At 39.1% G+C, this 20801-nt stretch overlaps 1 protein-coding gene across 16 annotated transcripts in view; it reads right to left on the bottom strand.

Moving 5' to 3' along the window:
- The window catches only part of ERC1 (ELKS/RAB6-interacting/CAST family member 1), a 546952-nt gene that overhangs the window by 50070 nt on the left and 476081 nt on the right, over window positions 1–20801 (bottom strand). For 13 of the 16 annotated variants that reach the window (XM_073320595.1, XM_073320483.1, XM_073320517.1 and 10 more), the window contains one exon: window positions 4527–4628. In XM_073320595.1, coding sequence (XP_073176696.1) covers window positions 4527–4628 — 102 coding nt within the window. Of the gene's footprint in view, window positions 1–2810; window positions 2878–4526; window positions 4629–20801 lie in introns of all 16 variants that reach the window. The other 3 variants (XM_073320609.1, XM_073320616.1, XM_073320601.1) reach the window with 1 other exon arrangement.

The raw sequence follows: 20801 nt of genomic DNA on the forward strand, positions 1-20801 counted from the left end.
GTCAAGCGATTAAAAGAATTAATTGTGATTAACTGTGTGATTAAAAAATTAATTGCGATTAATTGCACTGTTAAACAATAATAGAATACCATTTACTTAAAATATTTTTGGATGTTTTCTACATTTTCAAATATATTGATTTCAATTAGAACACAGAATGCAAAGTGTACAGTGCTTACTTTATATTTATTTTTGGTGACAAATATTTGCACTGTAAAAAACAAAAGAAATCGTATTTTTCAATTCACCTAATACAGGTACTGTAGTGCAATCTCTATCATGAAAGTTTAACTTACAAATGTAGAATAAGGTACTAAAAAATAACTGCATTCAAAAATAAAACAACGTAAAACTTTAGAGCCTACAAGTCCACTCAGCCAATCACTCTTATGTTAGCATACATAAAACCATACTATTATTGGTAACAATGAGCAGTAATAAACCAACTATGGCACTCGCTTTGCCAATGGCTAGCAGAATTTAACACTTAAGAAGGATGAAGAGGCAGAGTTGATGCTCATAAAAAATGAGCATACTCTAAGAAAGGAAGAAAAGAGTATCCAAAATAGACGAATAAGAGCACCTATGAGGAATGAAAGGATACGTGGAAAGAATCCAGAAGGTAAGGCAGTGAGGCTACAGAGAAGACTGTCAGTGTTCACAGGTAAAGCACATCTGTTAGATTTGCAATCTCTGAGCACAGAGTACAGCTGTAGATATACTACATACTGGTAGAGGCAGTGCTATGTTTCAAGAGAGCATGTATACAATACTGCTGTCATGCATTGAGTTAAGTATAATTAAACATCACCAGTAATTTGGGTTAGGTTCAGATGCTACAGTATAAACATTGAGTTACGTGTGGTAAATGTTTTGATGGCCTCTAGTATGTGTTTGTCTACTCAGTGCATTAGTCTGCACTACAGGGACATAAATTCTAGTGTGCACTAGTGCGTTATGCATGAACTAGCCCATGTGGACGTGGCTGGTGAACATTAAAAGTTCCCTACTGAGCATTAACGTAGTACTATTTGAAATGGGGCTACATCAACATGCACAGTAGAGTTCTTAGTGCATGCCAGCAGGGTTCACACAAACCATGTAGTGCACAACACACTAGTGTCCACTAGAATTTGCCCCTCTAGAGCAGACTAATGCACCATGTATACAAGTCCTTTTTCTTCAGTACTTAGCAGAAGTGTATAGATGTCCATGGCTAGAACAATTTCTTGGAAAAAACAAAGCTGGCTTCCTATGCTATCAATCTCTTACATTAATGAACTTGAATAAATTAACTAAATTTTACAATTGCAAAAATAAAAAATGGACTCTGTGGCCAACAAACCTTCTCTTTTTAGCATATAAGAAGTGGGAAGGGCTGTGGCACACTCTCCCCTTCTAGTATACATGGAACACTCTGCTAAAAATGTTATCACACTAGGGATTGCTGGCTTGGGTGGCACTTATTACTCTCACACTCTTTCCCCTGCTGGGGTATATATGAAGGGCTTGTGGTTGACAGAGTCTTCTCTGTTGGGACACATGGAAGGAGAGGCCTCTAGCTACCACATTATCTTCATAATATTGTGTAGCTTTTCCTCTTTGCTTCTCTGCCGTGGCATGGAAGCTGAAGAACATGTGTGTGTTTAACAGACAGGCAACCCACAACTGCCTTAATTTGGCAAACTTCTAGTCTGTGAAAATGATAAAAACACACTCAGCACACTCATTTTCCTAAGCTTTATCCCCTTCTCAGTACACAGGGTGGTCAATGGATAGACCTTTTGATCAGTATCTGCTACACCATCTTTTTAATTTGGAATGAACATCAGTTTGAATGACTCCTACCTTCAAAGTGCTTTCTTCCTTTTTGCCATCAACTTACCTCATCTCTCAATCCTTAATGGCATTCTTCAGCAAGAGCTTTACACACATTCTAATTGCTTTACACACTTAACACCAGACACTAACACACAAGCATTGCAAGAATCATGACTCAAAAGGAGTGTGAGATCACCAAGGAGTGTGAATTAATCACATTATCCATTTTTTTCCATAAAAGGATTTCCTCAGTTCAAATCCCAAGGCATGAAATTGAAGTTTGACTGTCACAGGTGGAATAAATTTTCCAGCTGATTGACTTGATCTGTGTAATGACACATATGTAATGTGGCAATTAATCAGGGGAATGTAGAGAGAAATTGGAGAGTCTTATTTTTTCTATTAATTTTCTAAAAATCCCCTATTCTGTGTAGTCATTATTAACAGCCATCTCCTCTGAGTTAATACATATTTGGGACAACTTGGTGCTTTGGGTCATCTACCTGGCATTGTTCTCAGCAGCAGAGCTCAGCATGCTCAAAATATGTAATCTCCAGGTAGAAATATTACCTCTGAGCTCATTCATTACTGACCAGGATTTGAAAAAGGTTTGGCTACAGTGAAAATTGATTTGTGAAAAAACAAAAAGGGTCTGACCGGAAACATTTTCCACCATGAGGTTAATGGTAAATTGTAGAGGACACATTTCCTACTCTCTTTCACATGAATCATGGTGGTGCTTTGCATATACACATATAAATTCAATTACATGCCCTGGAAAGTTCCCCCCATAGTGTCATGAAACAATAACTTGATTCTTAACACACAGAAGAAATAAAAAACACAACAAATAAGTAGGCAACATCCACATGCATAGACCTCGTGAGAAAGGGAAAGGAAACACACCCGGATTTCATGAATCACACAGAAGCAAGATGCAAGAGTGACCGTGGGAAACTTTTCTACTGGTAAGGAAAGCTGATTCTCACCGTTCTGAACAAAATGGCTGAACTAAGAGCATCTGATTGGCTATGCCCAAATACCCTCCTCCTCATCCTATTGGTTGAGAGATGACAAAGGGAAAAAGCCCCAGAGCAGCATGGGAATGAAATAAAGAGTTGGTTAGTATTTAAAGCACAGACATAATTATAAAGTACTAGTAGTAGAAAAAAGTGGCCTCCAACTCCCTGTGTCCTCTGCTCTGCTGCTTTCCAATAACTTGAACCATTGGAAACAGCTTTCTTAATTCTCTTTTAAACTTTGCTCAGTTACTCAGAATTTGTTTACATAAACTGAAAATGTAACCTGTCTCCCACTGCGAGATCATATTTAGAAGTCTTTTGGTTCTTAACCTGTTCACATTACCAGTGCCTTCATTTTCAGTCAGGTGCCATATACAAATTTGGAAAATGTCCTTATTTCACTACAACACTTCAGTGTGTAAAATAGCAGATACTCTTCTACTCCCAAGGAAATTGAGATTTGGAGACCACTGTTTTGATCTTCAATATTGATAATCCTTCTCTCAAAGAAAATAGGTCTGACACCTGCAAAGAAAGTCCTGGAGGCCTCAAGCCACTCATTCATGAGGTTCTTCATTTACAATCTTAGGAAGGTGGTTAAGTAGAAAGAAAATTTTATACTCATTCCTCTGTTTGCATCACTTTTATCCCCTCTAGAACAATGAACACCATGTCTTCAACATTTTTTCACAATATTATTTTCAGAGGGAGTCTGGTGTAGCTATGAAAGGAAGTTTTTAAATATGGGATTTTGGGGGTGTGTGCATATGTGTTTAGGCTCCTCCATTTTCTACTTTCATTCCCCTTAGAACTGCCATGGTACAATGACCCATTCTTCAGCAGACCAGGATGAGATTCAGCTCCCTTTAGAACCCATCAATGCTACTTACAGGTCAGCCAGAGGATTGAGAAAGGTTAGCTATTCCCATGTCTCAGTCTAGGGAGCAATTACAGTTTTTGAATTTTTAATTAACCTGGAACACGTGAGGTTTCAATGTGAAATTTGTAATTAGGTTGGCAGTCTCTGTGTTACCCAAGGGATAGATATCAAATACATGGCTGATTTTAGTAAATGACACATGAGGCTCTGCTATGCCTTAGAAATGGTAAATTTATCTTTTTTCAGTTCATGAGCTTCAGAGGGCACAACTTGTGCTCGTCTGGCATACAGGTTAGGATTTCCTTCTGGGAAATGCAAGTAATTGCCCATACACAATCCAGAGACCTAGAAGCTGATCCTGACTAAGATTTCCTGCTATTCACAGAGAGAAACAATTCAAGACCCCTCTTATTAGAGGTGATTATTCTCACAAGTTACAGCAAGAATGATAAAACCACTCCAAGCACTCCAGAACAGGTGACTTGTATTACCGAAATCTGAACGTGGTAGGAGACAGCTCCTACCTTACATTTCATGACATAGTCAAGATATTAACATTCCTTTGTCCCCTCTTCACCCTACTAAAAACAACTTAGTACTTGGGAGCATCTGTGCATCTTGCAAGGGTCTTCAAGAAAGCCAGCAAAACAGCTGCAAACATTTCTGTCTTCTAAGTTCACTCTGGAATGTCGTTTTTGTTCCTAGAGACTTCATGCATGTTGGGAAAAGCTACATATGACTCAAAAATAATCAGGCCCAGTAGTTAAAAGTCATTTTAAAAGGGAAAAGGAGAGAAGTATTACCTGGTCTGGAGAGGGTCTGTGGTTGGTTTGGTTGGAATGGGATGAGGATTTGAGGTGGTCATCCTCATAGTTATCTGCCATCAACTTCATGCGATTCTGAGTCTATGATGGAAAAAAATTGAGAAATTCAATTTACTCAGTTGAAAGTAAATGTAAGTGCTACAAGGCAGAGGGAAATAGCCAAGGAAATATATCTTATAACACTGTGTGCTACACTGTGCATGCTAGACAAAGCCCATGAAAATCACTGATATTTAAAGTACACAATATTTGTACAAAATACACAACATACTATAGATTAAGTGTAGCCACAGAGCAAAAGTAAAAATTAGCTTGAATATACAGGCTACTTCACTTCACTGTGCAGCTAAATTAGCTTTGTAATTAACTCTCTCATCCTCTGAGTTGCACTAATAAGGATTACACTGTGCATGTGTGTACAGGGGAATTAAGTACTTGATTAAACTGTTTAAGGAAAAAGGCATCAATGTGGACAGCTCAATGAAAACATCTGTTAAATGCGAAGTGTTGGTCAAAAAGAAAAACTATGAAGCCATATTAATAAAGGGATACAAATCAATACTGAAGATATTATAAATGGCATAATATAAACCAATGCACCAGAAAAAGTTCACTCTCTATTTGAACACTCAAATTCAGTTTTCAAAAAGGATATAGCAGAAATGGAAAAAATCCAAAGAAAGGTAAGAAAAATTAAGAGAGAGAGTTTGTCATGTGGGAGTTTATAAAGATGAGAAATAATTACTTTGGAGGGAAGATGAATTGGAGGTAACATAATAGAGATATATCAAATAACAATTGCATGAAGTCAGTTGGGAACTCCTAGTTACTAGTTCATAATACAAGAACAAGGTATGTCCAATGAAATTAAAAGGAAACAAACGAATCAAAAGAATTACTTTTTATATTTTTTACACAAAGCATAAATCACATATGGAACTCATGGCAACATGATATTGAGCTCCAGGGTTTAGTAAAATTTTTAAAAAAGTTATATTATGTATATCAATAATACCATCACCCACAGTCAGATTAGACAGGATAAAATGTCCTTGACCTGGTACTAGCCACTGCCAAAGACACGATACTGGAGCAGATGTATCCTCAGTCTGGTCCAGTAAGATAATTCCTATGTTCCTCTTTCCTGAATTGCACTTAAGGTAAGGCTGAGGCAATAGTGAAAAAGTAAAAGTGTTTCGTATGGGATTTATTTAGTCAGTGGTTCTCAGACTGAGATCCATGGAACACTTGCTGGTAGTCTGAGGAGAGTTGGCTTATCACATGGTGCCTGCTCTCTTTGTTTCCAGCTGCTGACCTGCTTTAAGAGAGACAGTTAAAAATACATTAAATACTAACCTAATATTACTATCCCAACAAGCAAATGCAAGGGGAGGTGTTCCTAAGACAAGCGCTCTATTAAAATGTGGTCCCCAAAGTATGAAAAAGTTTGAGAATTCTACATTAGAGAAGATATACAACAGTTTTATGTATGTCTTTATACATTACATAACTAAAGATTGACTAAATAATAATATACATTAAATGAATGTTCAGAGCTGTTTGGAGAAATACCTGTTAGTGATTCACTATCTCCATAACTGAATAGTTTCTCAGTAGAAGCTGCCACTCTAATGATCCTTCTTAGGATAGAGAATTCAGATTTCATTTGATTGCATTCGAATAGCAAGGGCTTTCAAAGTTGTTGTAGGCAAGTTCTAAATCTTAGATTTTGGGTTAATTTAACAATGGTTACCACTAAATTGCACTTGAAAAAACAACAACAACAACTTAACTTACAGAATTGTACTGCCCCTTTTCTCCATTTAGGCAAACAAGATCTGAATTATCAGTCCTACTCTTCATCAGTCAATATTAATACTAGTTGCACTTACATAGCACTTTACAAATAACTAATTAGTTGTCAAGATGGCAGATTTCTCTCTGGTTGTTTTTATTATATTTAAGACTAAATCGTTTTAAAAATGATTTCCTTTTAAGTAGATTCACAGATCAGAATCTTATCTATTACACTCAAAATATCTGATCTTGATTGTTTATAACAAATCATAAAATAAATAAAACTGTCTCTCAGATAATTTATATGAACTAGGAAGCATGTGTGAAAGAATGCATTATGGGAACTGAGAGATACTTAACATGAATTTCAATACAGCAGCACTCATTGAAAGCAATGACTTTGAGAAGCATTACATGGTTGACAAATTTCAATGCACACTAACACTTGTAAAAACTGTCTTAGTGCCATTATAGGAAAAGAAGGGTATACAGAGGTAAACACTGGAAAAGAATGCCTCTCATTCACAGAACTGGGAAGTGGGACTGAAGACATTATACACATTACTGATTTGGTTTCAAGTGGCTTTCACAATGATCCAGTAGGAAATATATTACTAGTACTTAGCAATTATACAGCACTTACTGTGTTCAGAGAATTTTACAGACTGTAAAGCTAGGGTTTTTAAAGGAACCTAAAAGAGTTAGGCACTCAGATCCTCATTCCATTTCAATTTGATTTAGGAGCTTAACTCCCTTAGGCTTCTTTGAAAATCCCAACCCAAATTAACTTTTGCAACACCTCTGTGATGAAGGTAACATATAGAACAGTTCACCCGGTTAGTCATTTTCTGTATTTCTACTTTTGGTTTTTTTTAAGTTTTCAAAAAGGATTTTTGACAGTCTAACTTCGCTTTCTGATACTTCTGCTGTTAAGGTTTAACCTTGTTCTGATATCCAAGGTGTAGCATGAAGATGTTACAAATTCAGCATTATGATTTCACTGGAAGTTCTGGATGACAGCCATTAAAGAGATGGAATACACATATCTTCAAAATTTAGCAAAAAATATCAAGATAGAAATAACAAAAGTCTATTTATTGGTAGGATACCATTTGAAATGTTTTTTTTTTTTTCAAGTCTGAAAGTTTTTTGTTAAAGAAGTCAGTCAAAGAAAAGTCATTTGGCTAATAATGAATGATAAAATCCATTCCCAACTCCATGCATAATGCTGAAGAATAAGGAGTATTTTTATAAGCCTCTGCCTATTGGGCTTGGAAACAAAAAACTTTTATGGACTTCTGAAAACTAATTGGGGACTTCTAATTAGGAGTCTGCTGACCGCCTGGAATAACTGTACTGCGTTCCTCTCCTACAGCTACAGAATATGCAGAAGGATGGAAATTTCTAGAACATAGCCTTACAGCTGCTGGAAGTGTTTATGAGGAAAAACAGCTTACTATACTATGGGGAAACATGTGAGTAACTCCCCCCCCCCATCTCCAACATCCTGCAGTCTTAACTGTTATGTCATTGGGCTACTACAGTCACTTCCTTTCTCACCTTATGGGGTTGTGGCATACCTCTGCTCAGACCCCATGGCAAGCATTCTTACACCACTGTAAAAAATCTGTGAACACAGTGGTCTAACCACTATATCCTGTGGGAAGGGAATGAGTGAAGCAGACACATCTGTGGCATGGGGAATGCCTCAGGCGGGAAACTGCAGGGCTAGCTTTCAGAACTTGCACACGCAAGAGCTGCACTGTAGACCGAAATTTTTGGTTTATGACCAACTTTTCTTTAGGCAGGTAACTGCTGTGTGCATGTGCCGCTCAAAGCTAAGACTAAAAATGGATATAAAACAGCACTTCTGAGTTAGAAACTGACTATGCTAGGTTTCTCAGTTGTCCCAGATGTTTTACCTGATATACCACAGGCTTCCTCAGGTAAGAGATTCCTTCCCCGTGCACCACCAATCACTTAAGAAAAAAAGAGAAAACCAACAGAGGATATTCCTATATAATAATCATCAAATAAGATCCTCTCCATCAAAAAAATGAAGTCTCAATTATGGTATCCTTTTTCACACGACAGGGGTGTCAAAGCCTTCAACAGGCCTCCACAGACTCTCAGCTGTGAGTCTCTGAAGTATGACCTCTGAAAGGGCATTGGGTTTGTCTCTTGGTTTAAAATTATATTTCATCCATTTCTATGATGAGCTATACCAGCAGCAAAAACTCATCTTGTCCTCTGTTCATAAAAGCCTCCATGAATCTGCTTTGTCACTACTTCCCTCCCTACTCCCTCCACTTATTCAACACTGGCCTCTGCTCTGTTCCTTCCCACAATCTCACCACTTTTGTTACAAGAACCAGGTCTTCTGCATCTCAACATCTGGAACAGCCATCCAGTATCCATCTTCCTCACCGATTCTTCCTCTCAGTTCAAATCTCATCTGAAAATCTCTCTTTTCTTCCTTGCCTGTATCTCTTAATTTCTGTGTCTCTGTTCCTTTGTTTTAGTTAACCCAGTGGTTCTAAAATCTTTTCATACTGTACTTTACTTTGTTAGACAGGATATTCTCTGTAGGAATGCCTCTTTTTTGAACTCCCTACTTAGATCCCACATCTCTCCCACTGAAATTACAACAGTTGGTTACATATAATGGGAAAGTATTAAGGAGAAAATATGATGGATGTAGCTGTTTGGTGACACCTCTTTTAAATATGCGTGACTTATTACCTCTCTCCTGATGTAGGATTTCACATTTATTAGTATGGGATTTCTCCCTGCTTTAAACTCTCCAGGTCATTGTGTAGTTTGCTTCTCCTTACCTTTTGTGTCACTAACACTCAAAATTCTGGTGTCTATTTACAGATTTTATCACAGTTAAATTAACCCTTAACAAAAACTGATATGGAGCAGATGCACAGAGTGTAGAGAGATGTATTATGGAACTTAGTGGTGAAACACTTTAGAAACTCTACAGGAGTCCTACACAGGGGAGCAAATAGCCAGAACTACCACTACCTGAAGACTGACAGGTGTTAGATCACTGAACTCCACAGGTCAATTCTAAAACCACTGATTTAGCTCTAGATACACATTGTATTTAACTCTATACTACATTTTAGGGTATGGTTTGTATAAATGTATAAATAAAAAAATTAAATACATTTATATTGTATCATGACCACACATAGCTTTCTTTAACATTTGTGAAGGATGCCCAGTGCCTGGAGAATACCTTTACCTGGCAAGGTTTTGAACTCAAATTTCAACTTCAGGGACAGACCACAATTTCTCTCCAGAGAGGACCTTAAGAGACTAGGGAGAGCAAGAGAAAAACTAAAGCTCTAAAAGCTACACATTGTCTGCATTCAGCCAGTCTGGTTCATATTCATATTGCACTAAGTTATTTCTATCAGATATACAGAAAGGTTCCCAAAAGACTTGTATCAGGATGGGGGTACTCATAAAATCTATTCTCCCATTACAGAGCATACTAGCAAAAATAACATCAATGACTATTCTCTCAGTTTTGGGAAAACATCTGATTAGTGGAGTTCCTGGCTCTTCTAACTAGCCTAAACAAGCTTTGTTAATCCTTTAATGTAAAGTTTAAAAAAGACCCAGATTACATCACTCTTAATATAATGACTATACTTGTGACAAATGGATATGTGGTGGAGACAGTATGCCTGTCTCTCAGTGAGTTAAAGGAGTCATCTTCTACAGGCTGTTCTCCCACTTCGTTTCTTTTAGTCAGAGTTGCGGGTTTCACTGAATGCACAGACATGCAGAAAACGTGTGTAAATCCTCCTCCTCACCATTGCAAGGATAATACACAGACTTAATAAAAAAAAGGCCTGATTTTCAGAGGTGGTGAACTTCAACAGAAGGTGTGGTGTTCAGCATCTCTGAAAATAAGGACACTTTCATTGTTAATGCCCCAAGGGTGTCCCTGCAGGTATTCAACATGGAGACAGCAATGCCCTGTACAAATGCACCCAGGATCTCCCTACTTGTATCCACCAGCGCAGACACATGCAGAAGACGATCCCTGTGTGAGTCACCTTTCTACCCATGATTTCTTTACAGGGATAATATAGTGTGATGCCTTGTGTAACTTCCCCTCATGATTTTACCGCAGAGATTCCAGGGGACTGAGTGAACTGATTTACATGCTTCACCCTCACATTTAAAATATTTAAGGTCCTGCAGAGCATTTTCCAAACCTGATGGAGAGGTTAAATTCTGAAATAAATGGTAACAATAAGCAGAATGAGTTGCGCATTTAATCCTTATGATAAGAGTGAGACAGTCGGTTACACTTACCCTTCTTAAAACTAGCATATAAAAGCCTTCATAATCTAGGCTTGAAATACATGAGTGACGGTCTCTCACTCTGTGCCCCTGCCTTGCAGGAACAGTTGGCCAGGACAAGTCTGATCTCAATCCCAGGCCATAGATAGGACTGAGGTTACTCTACTATGGAATTATCTACCAGAAAAGGCAATACCAGTGTCCCTTGGTATAGGGTGCCCTAAAAGCAGGCAAAACACATTTATTTAAATTGGCCCAGCCTTGATTAGTTTCAGCTAAATCTCATCACCACTTTTTTTCTCTCCCATCTGTTGTTCCCTCTCCACTATTTTTTGCACCAGTTGGGAATTGATTCCTTTTGCTGGTAGGATGGCTTACATTGAAGGTTTTTGGGGTTTGATTCTAAATCAGGTTCCTGTTTTTCCTGTGGTTGGATATTTGGTCTGCTTTGATCTTTTTGATTGATATTAATGTTTTGAATGTTGGGCTTTTATTGCATGAAGCTTAGAAGCATTTGGAAAGGCTTCCTATAATATTGCCTAAATACAGACCAATTTCACTGTAAACTCACATTCAGAAACTTTTATCACATTAGTTCATGGCTTGAGATCGATGCCAATTCATCTGCCTGCCTGAATCTTCCTAATGCTGCTGATTGGCAAGATTAGGATTTGATTTTAAATTCTGAGGATCTTCCACATAATATCTGGGTAACACTTTCCTGCTTTTGCGAGTTCAGTATTAGGAGTAATATTTAATAGAAGAAAGGTGTGTGGTATTTGATTGTCTTTAGTAAATTCACTTTCTCTTATGAATCTCTTCATTACACATTTTGTATTGAATCAAAATCTGGTTCAAACTGTTATACTTTAAATTGTTTCAAGTTGTGAGAGTTTGGAAACAGTCTCTAAATTCGTCCTTGTATTAGGTATAGCAACGCCATAGACGCTGCATTTTCTGAGATTCTGTTCCAAAGTTCCTCCAAGGAACCTGCCATTCAGTAATATACTGGGAGGCCAGACTGCCACATATCTTCAGCTGAACCGCCTCTCATATATGTCTTGTATGTCCACTGGATATTTAATATTGACAATTTACTCAACTTCTGTATTCTGTTTTGACACATGCCAATGTGGGATCTCATCTGAGAGCAAAAAAATACCACTATCTGTATCCAAAAGCATATTGGTTTCGGTGTCAAGGAGTTCCTGTTCTTTATCCCAGGGTGCAATTAATTTATTTCCAGGCTGTAACAAAACTTAGTACATTTTAGAACATACAGCTCCCCTTATGTCAGCTATGGCTCCTGCCAGCCATTTTGCGGCACTGGGAAGGGAGATGGTAGCTGCCATGCCAGAGAACTGAAACCCAAACTATAGCAGGCTTCTGGCTGTATTTCTCCCTTGGTCGGAATTCAAGTTTCTCTCTCTGAGATGCTAATCAGTAGCTGCTTCAAGCTAAAATTTTCAATTGTTGTTTCTAAACAAGAGGATAATTTATTGGTAGAGTAAAAGAAATGAAAGAAACACAAAATAAAAGATAGGACTGAAAATGAACATTTCTATAAAATTTTATTAGGTTGGTGCTATACTTATATTACAAAGCAGAGTTTAAGGTTTCTGGACAAATATCTTTGAGGTGAAGCCAAAGTCGTGAATACGTACCAGTAACAAGCATTAAATGTTTTAATTAGTTAAAAAGATGCCATTAAAAAGCAGCAGTTTCAGAGACAAGGTTACACTTCTGAAAACCTCAATCATCTGAAAGCAAAGGTAACTAACTACCTTAATTCTGTCCCCACAGGGGACACCTCGATTAAGGCACTCAGCTTTCATTAAAAAAAATTTTTTTAGCCGATGTGATTGCAAAGAAAAGTTTGTAATTATGCCTGGAGTGTACCAATGCAGGGACATCCTCCTGAGTCCAGACAGCCTAAACCACTGGTTCTCAGACTTCTGTACTGGTGACTCCTTTCACATAGCAAGCCTCTGAATGCAACCCCCTTTATAAATTAAAAACACATTTTTATTTATTTAACACCATTATAAATGTTGGAGGCAAAACGGGGTTTGGGATGGAAGCTGACAGCTCGCGACCCCCCATGTAATAATCTCGCGACGCCCTGAGCGGTCCCGACCCCCAGTTTGAGAACCCGTGGCCTAAACAATAGCTCTGAGAGGAGTGAACTTCCCCATGCATCTCAATGGGGGCCTAGGCCAACATTTCCCATGAAAAGACTGTGTGGCAGAAGGCGGGCAGTGCCACAAGCCCAGCCCACTCAAGATGATGCACCCTGGCTGTGGAGAAGTACTGTGGGGGCCTCCCTCCTGAAACTGCTGCCTCTTCAGCGATGAAAAGGGACCCTTGCTCCCATTCCTGCTGCCTCAAGACAAGAAGGGCCTCTATTTCTATTGCTGTGGGAAAGAACAGGGAGCCTCCTTGTCACATTTATTCCAGGTGGTGATAGTGTGTGTGTGTGTGGGGAGTATCACCATCATGAAGGGGCAAGGCTGTGCGGATGGAGCTAGAGATGCACCACATAATGGTGCATCCAATGCATTGGACTGCCTTAATCCAGACCTGCCACAGAGTGATACAATCTTCCCATCTTCGTTTCTTTGAAGCTGGAGTATAAAAAAGTGCATGGTAGAACACTGGTTTCATACATACATGATTCCTTTACTAAGTGTGATGTTTTTGTTCTTTTCCTGTGTTTTTCAAGATCTAGGCCCAGGAGGTTTGAATATGGATACATGTTAGCACTTTGTCTAGTGACATCTAGGATAACTGGCAGGCCAATCAAATCATATAACCTAATCCTATGAAGTACTGATCACCTCCTGTGAAGTACAGCGAATTCTCAGCATGTTGTAAGATGGGAGGCCTTTATGAAGAGTATGGAATTATTGTCTCCTCTATGCTATTTGCCCAACCAAAGTAATTTTTCCCCCTGTGGATTGTGAAAAAGGCCAGAACTGGCACAACCACTCTCGAAATAAGGAGGAAACATTCTTGTTTTTGTGGTTGCCGACAAAATGACATTTTTTTTAAGGAACTGATAAAATAGTCTGCCTTTCTCATTTTCATGGGGAGAGATACAGAGTTAAGATAAACTGGGTATCTTCACTGAATTTCCACACTTACAAGAAACTCAAACATTTGAAAGTATAACCATAACTCTGAATTTCCTGTCTTAAGAGAGGAAAAAAAGATAACTATAATCTAGATGAGAGTACGCAACAACAAGCTGGACTCTGCTGCAAGGTCTCTAGATTTTGTGGCTCTCTGATGGAAAAATTCTACAACAGTTTCAGGTATGGTACAAATGGAGTTTTTTTTCTGATTTAAATATGAACATGAATGTAATCAGTACAGCTCCCTGTTATTTTGATATTAAATTCCATTTATTTTACACTTCCACATTTTCAGTTTTTAAGATGCTGCAGAATGTCGTCTGGGGGCAGGTCTACACTATGGCAGGGATCAACACTCTGAGATCGATCCACCGGTGGTCAATTTAGCGGGTCTAGTAAAGACCCGCCAAATCGACTGTAGATCGCTCTCCAATCATTCTCTGTACTCTACCCCCGACGAGACGAGTAAGGTAAGTCGACAGGAGATTTTCTCCCATAAACCACCCACGGTGTAGACCCCGTGTAACTTGATCTAAGGTACGTCGACTCCGGCTACGTTATTCATGTAGCTGGAGATGCATACCGTAGATCAACTTACCGCAGTAGTGTAGACATAGGTTGTTTTCTCTGAAATTTAGGCTGTTAAGATGAATGGGGCAGTTTTAATCTCTCAGCCATTGTTTCTGCCTGTCTGCGAAATTCTGGAGCGCATTTTTTTTTTTTGCAAGAATGAAACTCCATAGTTGCAGAATACATGAGAACTGACTACAAAGTTCTTGAAAGAATTCTCAACCCTAAATTACTGATATTTTCTTGCAACCTTAACTTCACTTTGAAGTTTATTTTGGTCAGGGATTTCCTTGGATTATTTAAATGGTCCACAAGAGATTAACCCCACTTCAGGTAAAATATCGAGAAGAGTTTATTTAGATAAGAGATATCAAGTGGTATTAAAACACTAGATTAATTGCCGTTACTTGTCACACAGACTCCAGGAGATGCATCTTCTATTCCTGTCTCAGGCTGATGATTGTAGTATTATGGTATCTCATCAGGTCAAGTTTTGTTACTTTTAGACTATCAGACTTTGATTCTCTAAGAATTTCACCTGCTATACCATAGATCTTTCAAAGATCTGCTACTGTCGGAATGACTATTCCTTTCTTTAGGAGAATGGAAGAGCAAAAGTGAGGGATTCAAAAAGCCAAATGGCAAGAAGATCTAAAGAGCATAGAAAAATTAATGATGCGTGAGGAGTTTTCTTCAAATTTGTTTTCCTAATCTGGGTTTTCTAGCATTAGTAAATTACAGAAACAAAAACAGTGAGGGAAAGCAGTTTGGATCCAAAAAATGGGGTGTTTTGTCAACTGAGGAGAAAGGTGAGAAGTACAGTTTAAAGTCTCAGACAGAAGTTGAAAGATACAGTTCAGCTGTCTGTGTACTCCTGCAGTAAGCAGTATTTACAAAATTGTAAAGTCATCACAGACCTTTGTTGTAACTATAGTTATGAGTCTGCATTAACTCTCAATATGAATAAAATAGTTAGCAATATATTAATGGTTAATAAAGGAAAACAATCTATGACCATGTTTATATTTGGAACTCTCACCCTAGGTTGGTACTGAAAAGAGCTGTTCTCTGTAGTTTTAAAGTCAGATTTAAGACATACTTGCTTTTTATGGATTATCTAATGACATCAGGAGTATTGTTAGAATGAGAAGCAGTGTGGGGAAAGGTGTTAGAGAAGAACAGTTTGCATTGCAAAAGCATGGAGACTACAACACAGATAATCAAGACTGTAATCATCACAGCACTCTAACATCAACATTTCATTTTTTGACAAACTGTTCTTCTTGTCTTTGATTTTTCAGACAAGTTTCAGTTCAGAATGGAATTTTATAAGCAAGTTGTGACCCCGATATATGTGAATTGCTCGCAGACCCTTACACAGAGCAATATTAGTTGATATTGCTAGAAAGTTTCAAAACATATGCTAGTTTGACAGTGCCTCTCTAATAAACAACAAGGATCTTTCCTCAGCCAGAGAGGAACCTTAGGTTTTGTGCGTTTAGACGGCATTAAACATTAGTGAGTTTCAGTAAGCTATTACATGGCCCCCCACCCCAGGTTTCACCAGAACATTTTTAGCCTCACATTTTTGTTGTTATATGACCCAGCACTTCAATAGCCTTTGCCTGCGGCTTCAAAGAGTCCGTAGAGAGTAGTATACCCTCCTCGATGAGCTGTTCTTGGCGAGGACAAGTTGCCAATAGACACAAATTCCTAGATTCTAAAGTGATGTGAGCTGCTCAATGTCATCTCAACATAGGCTGTCTGCAATAGCCCAGAGCCCAGCTGTGTGTGTATAAATGTGTGTCTGTGCTGTAAGATATAAACAGCATTGATAGCAACATTATTTAAAAACTTTGTGCTTGTGATTTAGTTCTGACAGATTAATTTTCAAAGTTGTCTGCAAAAAAAAAAAGGTATAATTTCCGCCTTCTCGCTCTCTGTCTCACTTTCATACTTTAATCTAGCCAACAGCCTTTATGATCATTACTGGAGAGAGAAGTACAATAAATGGTCTGCTTAAGCAACAAGAGAAGTTTTGCTACACTAAACTAAATTAATGTTAGGAATTTTCTTTGTACAGCAAATTGCAAGGTCTGGCATCTGCTAAAAACAGCACTGCCCCATATGTAACATACAAACACACAGACATAAAATTCCTGTCTGTCCACACCACCCCTGTGTGTGGTCCACAGACAGAAAATTCCTATCCATCCACACTATCTCTGTGTCTGGTCCACAGACAGAGAAAAAATTCCTGTCCATGCACTATCCCTCACATGTCGTATACAGACAGATTCCTGTCCATCTGCATGGTTCCCTCATGCAGTATATGAACACAGATTATTATTATTATATATCAACACTTTTTTTTCCTGCTAGGGTTATTTTTTCATATCTAACCTTCATAACATTTGGGTAATGATGCCAAGTAGCAAGATTTAAAAAAATGCAAGTTCTGTACTCTGCTTGTGTTGACTTATTTTTACCAAGAAGATCTCTCTCATTTTTCACATAAAAAGAGTGGGGACAGGTGTCAGTTTGGTCACATGAGCTTTCTCTAAAGCATCTGCAAATCAGCCAGTGTTCCATCTTGCTCATCTACTCCCAATCTGCTGCTCTTCCTACAAACTGCAGGATATTACCCTTTCTTGTCAATTAGAAGCCCACTCATAGGGTTGAAGGACATGATAACATAGTCCTGGAGCAAGCTCTGGGTTATACAGTCCACCTGTCCTGTAGAGCCACCCGCATAAAAAGGAGGTCCTTGGAACATGAGATAAAAAATCAAATCAATCATTCAGTCTTGCCTCTGCTGTTTTATCCTTAATGAGTTACTCAGCCTGAGGTCAGTAAGCCTATGTGAAGCAATGACACAAATCATGCAGCACTGACGGAAGCAGAGGAAAAAGTAGGGATGAAGGAACAAAAAGATAGGGGCAGAAAACCTACGCTGATTTACTTGCAGCCAGAGGACTTGAGAGGAATCAGGGAAGTCAAAAGATTTATAAAATCCCCATAGTATCATAAAAGGCAGCAGGTTGACAATAGGAAGGACAAGCAGGGTTTGATGGTTGGGAAGGGTGGAGAAGAAGAAAGGAAGAGTTATATCAAAATTTTGAAGAAGTATTTTTAAACATCTGGAAATGATGAGGAGAAAGACAGAACAGATGGACAAAGAGAAACTGGTCTGAGTCCAGATTTCCCCTCAGCTCTCAACCTCTGGACTCTTCTTATTCCAGTCAAACAGAACTCACTGAAACCTAAGTTGCCTCTTAGTTGTGATACTAAGAAGAGGCTTAAAGGGACACACAAAATAGATTTAAAAATCTTCCCAAAACATTAAGGTACATTACTTATTACCTCCACAGAGCAAGTAAACCTCTTCCAAATTTTAAACAATGAATAGATGTGTGTTTTCTTATGGGATATCAATTTTTTTAAACCAGCATTTATGTAAGCAGTTGGCAGAAATTTGGTGTTCTGGTTTAGGTAATGGAAGTAAAGCCATGGTTTTATCTGTCAAAAATCTGGGAGGCACTCTGGCATAGTATCAGAGTCCACAGCTGAGTCACAGGCTGATTTGGGAAAAGGTTTGTTTTTAACTTGTTAAAAAGATTAATCAGGGCACAAATGGTGAAATTAAGTATATAAATTCCAAGTTCCCAGTGAACAGAAAAGAACAGCTTAGCAGTATCTGTGTTGTAAAATAAGACAGATACCTGGGCAACTCATGCCTTAGAATTTATGGAGAAGATAAGCAGGCCCAAATGGGCTAGCTCCCTTTGTTTCTTTCACCCAAACATTAGTAGATAAATATTTGCATAAAATGCAGCTTGGGTTGGCAGTTAAACATCTGTATGAATGTTTGTGAAGGTACTAGAAAAGAGACATCTGGAGGCTGGTAAAGGGCAAAGTCCTGTCATATATTAATTAAGGTCAAACAATAAGACATAGAAAACTAGCAAAATGGCTGTTCTTCATAGTGGATTCAAGGTAAGAGACCTCCTGCTTCCTTCAGACATCAATATTGTGATAATTTTATCATACATTTGGGGATTCAAAATTTATGAAAGTTAGGATGTAAACTTCCTTCTAGACTATTAGCAATTGAAGGGCATGCAGTATGTTACTCCAAAGGTCATTTTCTCTATATTTGAAATAATTTGTTAGAGCTGACCAAGCATCTTCTTGTGACCATATGATAATCATGCTTTGGATACCCCCACTAGCAGTAATGAGCAAGAGTAGGAAGACTTTTGATATTTAAGACTAAAGCTTGCTTTCCATTATAAATCTAATCTTGACCTACTTCCTAAAGCCATTTCTGGGTGCTGAAGAAACTCCAGGGAATGAACCCTAACTCAATAATGCAATGAGGAAGCAACTCTCCCACTACCTTGATATCCCTGGATTTGAAGAATCATGTCACCCTCTCCTCTCAGGAGTAATTTATTTCAACAGAGACCCACTTAGAGGCATCTAGATCTGACCTAAATGCAGAACTTCTGGTTCACAGGAAATTTCAGTGTTTCAAAATTTGGGTTCATTTCAATGCAGAACAAAAAAAAATTTAAAAAATTGCAAACTGGAAATTTTAAAAAAAGGGGATTTCAGAAACACCAACATATGGTGTTTCCAAAATGAAATGTGCTTCCTGGGACTCTGAAATTAACATGATTCTTGCCAGTTTCACTGCTGCCCACCTCTGAATAGCAGCAATGAAACTGCCAGATAGCAGGTGCCAGGGCTTTGAGGGGCCACAACTCTGGGAAGCCCCTCCATATGGATTATTCCTGGGCCAGCTGGCTCCCTGGGCTGCCTGACTCTTGGAGTAGCTGACTCACCATGCTCTTGGAGTCATGCAACCAGGAGTCTAGAAGCCCTCCACGTAGAAGGGCTACCGCTGAGCCAGGGACCCTAGAAGCCAAAGGATTCCCAACTCAGAGGCAATCTGTGTGACACAGCTGCCCCAGAACTATGGAACCTGAAAAGTCCAGGTCCCAGTCTGTCTGCACATTGGAGCTGCCGATCCTAGATGCCCTGAGCTTCCTGGCACCAGGACAGTCCATGAGGTGGGTCTACCTTGGAGTCACAGACCCTAGAACCCTGGGGTCTCCAGCAGCCCACCAGGTGAGCTGGTAGGAAAGCAGGCAGGTTTCTGCTGGAACACTGCCTGGTTCATTGAATGTTCATTTGTGCAGAACATTTCAGGTTCAACAAATTGGCATTTTTAGACAAAACTCTGTTTCAACAGAAAATTCCTAACAATGCTACAGGAGTAGAGTACAGTATTTCTGTTCTAATGGAAAAATTTTGAAAAGCTCCACCCTGCATGGGGCATGTGGTAGTATAAGCTTAAGTTCCCTACTTAGGGAAGGAAATGGCAGATGGCAACAGAATCCTTAGTCTCCCACGCAGGCAGAAGACAGTAGATCTCTCTCTCTCACCCCCCCCCCCCCACAACATTTTCTCCCCTATAGAAACAACACATGGTAGCATCTTTCCTCTGGTAAAGAAATGTCTTTGATCTCAGTAGAACAGGGTGGAAAGGGAAAGTTATACACCTAAGGAAAGAGAATCCATGACTTCTGTTGAGCACCAGTACAAAATTACATTTGTTATTGGTGCATAATGAGTGTGATTGGGCTCCCCCTTGCCTGTTTATGTAGAACATGCAAGCAATGTTGTCGGTCATTACTCTTCTGTTCTGGTTCCTTGTGAACGGTAGGAAGTGGAGGCAGGCATTGTGGACAGCATGGAATTCTAGCAGGTTTATGAGTAGCCTTGTCTTGACTGCAGACCATAACCCCTGAATTGTGTGATGTTGCAGGTGTGCTCCCCACCCTATGAGGGAGACATCCATTGTTATCATCTGTGATGGAGAATCCTGTGTAAATGGGATCCCCGAGAACACGTTGTGTGGTTGAGTCCAGCAGGTTATTGATTCCTTGACTTTGGGAGGCATCATTAATCATCTGTTTAATACGTTTGTTTGGTCTGTAGACGGTTTCTAACCATCCTTGCAGACAGGGCATATGTAACCACACGTGTTTCACCACAAATGTGCATGCTGCCATGTGGCCCAGAAGTTGGAGGCATGTGTGGGCTGTAATCTGTGGGCTTGTCCTCACTGTGGATATGAATGTCTTTATCATGTTGAATCTGTCTCATGGAAGTGATGCTTTCGCTGCCACTGAGTCAAGGAGAACAGATCCATCTGATGCAGAAAGTGGTGCAGCACCAAGAGCTTCAGTGCCAAAGAGTGAGGTGCCGACTGTATTGGAAGTGCAGCGTGCGGAGCTGGTGCAGTCTGTGTTGGCGCTGTTGCACTAGCAGCATTAGCTGTGGCATTGTAATCGAAGCCGTTGTCGGTGCAGACTCCTTTAGCATTGTCGACAGTGTAGTGGTGGAGACGGGCAGCTTA

The sequence above is a fragment of the Lepidochelys kempii genome, chromosome 1 (genome assembly GCF_965140265.1).
Source record: "Lepidochelys kempii isolate rLepKem1 chromosome 1, rLepKem1.hap2, whole genome shotgun sequence".
In the NCBI taxonomy this organism is placed as follows: Eukaryota; Metazoa; Chordata; order Testudines; family Cheloniidae; genus Lepidochelys; species Lepidochelys kempii.